This window comes from Trachymyrmex cornetzi, unplaced genomic scaffold (genome assembly GCF_001594075.2).
Source record: "Trachymyrmex cornetzi isolate Tcor2-1 unplaced genomic scaffold, Tcor1.1 scaffold570, whole genome shotgun sequence".
NCBI classification, from domain to species: domain Eukaryota; kingdom Metazoa; phylum Arthropoda; class Insecta; order Hymenoptera; family Formicidae; genus Trachymyrmex; species Trachymyrmex cornetzi.
Window position 1 is genome coordinate 47,428 of NW_017299883.1, and position 2,579 is coordinate 50,006.

Genomic DNA, 2,579 nt, shown 5'->3' on the forward strand with positions numbered 1-2,579 from the left:
ATTATATAGAACTCTTTGTCTCGTCAAAAAGAAACGGGAACTCTATTCAGAACTCCTGAGTACTATAGTTGGGGTGCTAACTTCACATACCCAATGTCCTACATATATATGAATCTGAAACGGCTGCAAATTGTGTGGATAAATCTCTTTTTAGTTTTAGATATTTAAATCAATTATAAACAGGTTTATTAAAGAGTACAGAAAGATATTACTAATGTAGAATCTAAATGTAATGTTGTATATAAAATTAGTTGTAAAGACTGCGATATATGTATAACACATGTAGGCCAGACGAAATGACAGCTTACGTAAAATAAAAGAATTAAAAATAACATAAGAATAATATAAAACAGGATGCGTCAAGACTTTCAGTAATTTCGGATAATACACATTTTGGATAATAATTATTTAGTAGATTGGAGAACGCGTAAAATATTGAATTATGAACCGAATTAGAAGAAAAAGATTGGTTTCTGAAATGTTATACATTTAAAAAAACAAAGAAACGACATTAATTTACAGAAAGACGCAGACGCGGTCTTAATGATTTCTATTTTGATCTACTTAATTCGATTATTTAAATGTCCTTGTAAATTTCATATTCAATTATTATTTGCTAAAAAACACAAGCATTGTCAGTTACGTACATCATTTGATTGTATACACTTGTACTGACTTGAGGCCCCGTCTTGTAGCTTGGACATAATTTTACTAATTTTGACACAGAATTTCAATTCTTGTAAGCTTTAATTTTAATTTTTTATTTTTATATAGAATTTTTACTTTTGTTAAGTTTTAATTTTTAATTCTTCATTTTACTATAATTTTATATTTCTATTCTTTTTGTACAGTATCAATTTCAATTTGTTGAAGCTGAGAAAGTTCTTGGACAATATACAACAATTTTGACCCATTTTTTTGAATTTTATCATTGGACTCTATTTTCTCACTTTTGAATGAGGAAGCAGAACGAAATTATTTCGGACTTGAAGAATACTCTTTTATATATATATATATCCAACCATCAGTGTGGCTTCATTGTTTATTTTTAGACTCAATTCTGAAGTTTCTATTATTTTGTTAATTTCAATATAATGTACATTTTATACAAAATACTACTATGTTGTTGATTTTGGGCTGATGAGAACTAAGTAAATCGAAACGTTCTCTCGTATACAAGGTGTATCGTCGTGAAAAACTAGTATTGATTACTTATGATCTTTAAGTTTCGAATAAATTAGTTCAATTTGTGATCAATCGTTGTTTGCTCTAAAGTGACCTTTTTTACTGTTATTATTGCAAAGGAAAGAAATTTTTTGTTTCTTGAAAAATTAACTTCTTATACCTATTTGGTTTTTGTGACAAAATCTCTTAATTCATTTATTTTTTTTTGTCGCATATAATATTCACAGCATGAGATAATGACTCAAATATTAATGTTGACAAATTCTTTTCTACGTTTTTAGTTGCTAGGCGGTGCTTGCTTCAGCCACGGTCCTTATACATTTTACAAGGCAGTAAGGATAAGTAACGGTCGTGTCCTTCGTCTCGGTAGTTTCTTCCTGACGAAATTGTGGAGCGATGCCGATCTCGTCAGCATCGGCGAACTTCAGCTACTGTGGATGGACAGTCGTGGACCGAATCAGCCTTTGGCGTCCTTGCGACTTTATTTCTTACCTGAAAACACGCCGGATGGAAGGAGGGACACGCACGGAGAGGTACGTTTTCTGAAAATTACGTATCTAAACGAACGAGAAGCAAACTTATGCGGAATTTTGACAAAAAATTCTGGTCAAATAAAATGCGGACGCACAAACGTCGTTTCAACGAGATATTGAATGATTTCCATTTAGTGACACAAGTCAACACGAACATCATTCTATCTTCCTTGACATTCAGTGAGTAACAAAGGTAGAACGACACTTGTATCGACTTGTACCACAAAATGGAAAGCCCTCACTTGCTTGATCACTACTTGATCCTTACTTGAAGAGATTTTCTCTAAAAGTTTCATATTTTTTTACAAATGTTACAACCTTCTTTTTCTTATAAGCTTTCCGTACTTTTGTGATTTATAATCATTTTATTCTCTAAAAAATACGTTTCCACGAAAGGGTCTGGAGATAAGTTTTTCATTTGAATGGGGCTCGTTAAAGTCGCTTCATCGACGCTTTATTGCTTTGATGTGACACGCGTAAGCTTCACGGCTACGCCGCGATAATTTCTACTTTGCCGACCATCGTCGATAATAGACCTGTCATGTTGTTGACCTTGTCATTTTTCTATATCTCGCATTATTTTATCAGTGGCATTTCGCGATGTGCATATGACTCTATATGGAAATTTCATAGAATACTGCCGTTCGCCATTTTGTTAATTGAATATTTCGAGCTCTTTCCCATTGAAAATACAGGCGGGTATGTATCCAAGTTATTTTTATCTTGTTTTAATATAAATTCAAATATTCTTGCATATCCGCGCCGTATGTGTGCAGCACACCTCTGTGAAGCTGGCCCCACTTTTTCCAAAAATTGAATAATTATGTAGAGTTCTGGTTGGCCCCCCCCCCCCACCCCCCC

The 2,579-nt window shown here is 33.2% G+C and overlaps 1 protein-coding gene across 2 annotated transcripts in view; it reads left to right on the top strand.

The window, feature by feature from the left end:
- LOC108766192 (AT-rich interactive domain-containing protein 5B) overlaps positions 1-2,579 on the top strand; it is a 213,576-nt gene that overhangs the window by 35,395 nt on the left and 175,602 nt on the right. For both annotated transcript variants that reach the window (XM_018515347.1, XM_018515348.1), the window contains exon 2: positions 1,467-1,718. In XM_018515347.1, coding sequence (XP_018370849.1) covers positions 1,467-1,718 — 252 coding nt within the window. The remainder of the gene's footprint in view (positions 1-1,466; positions 1,719-2,579) is intronic.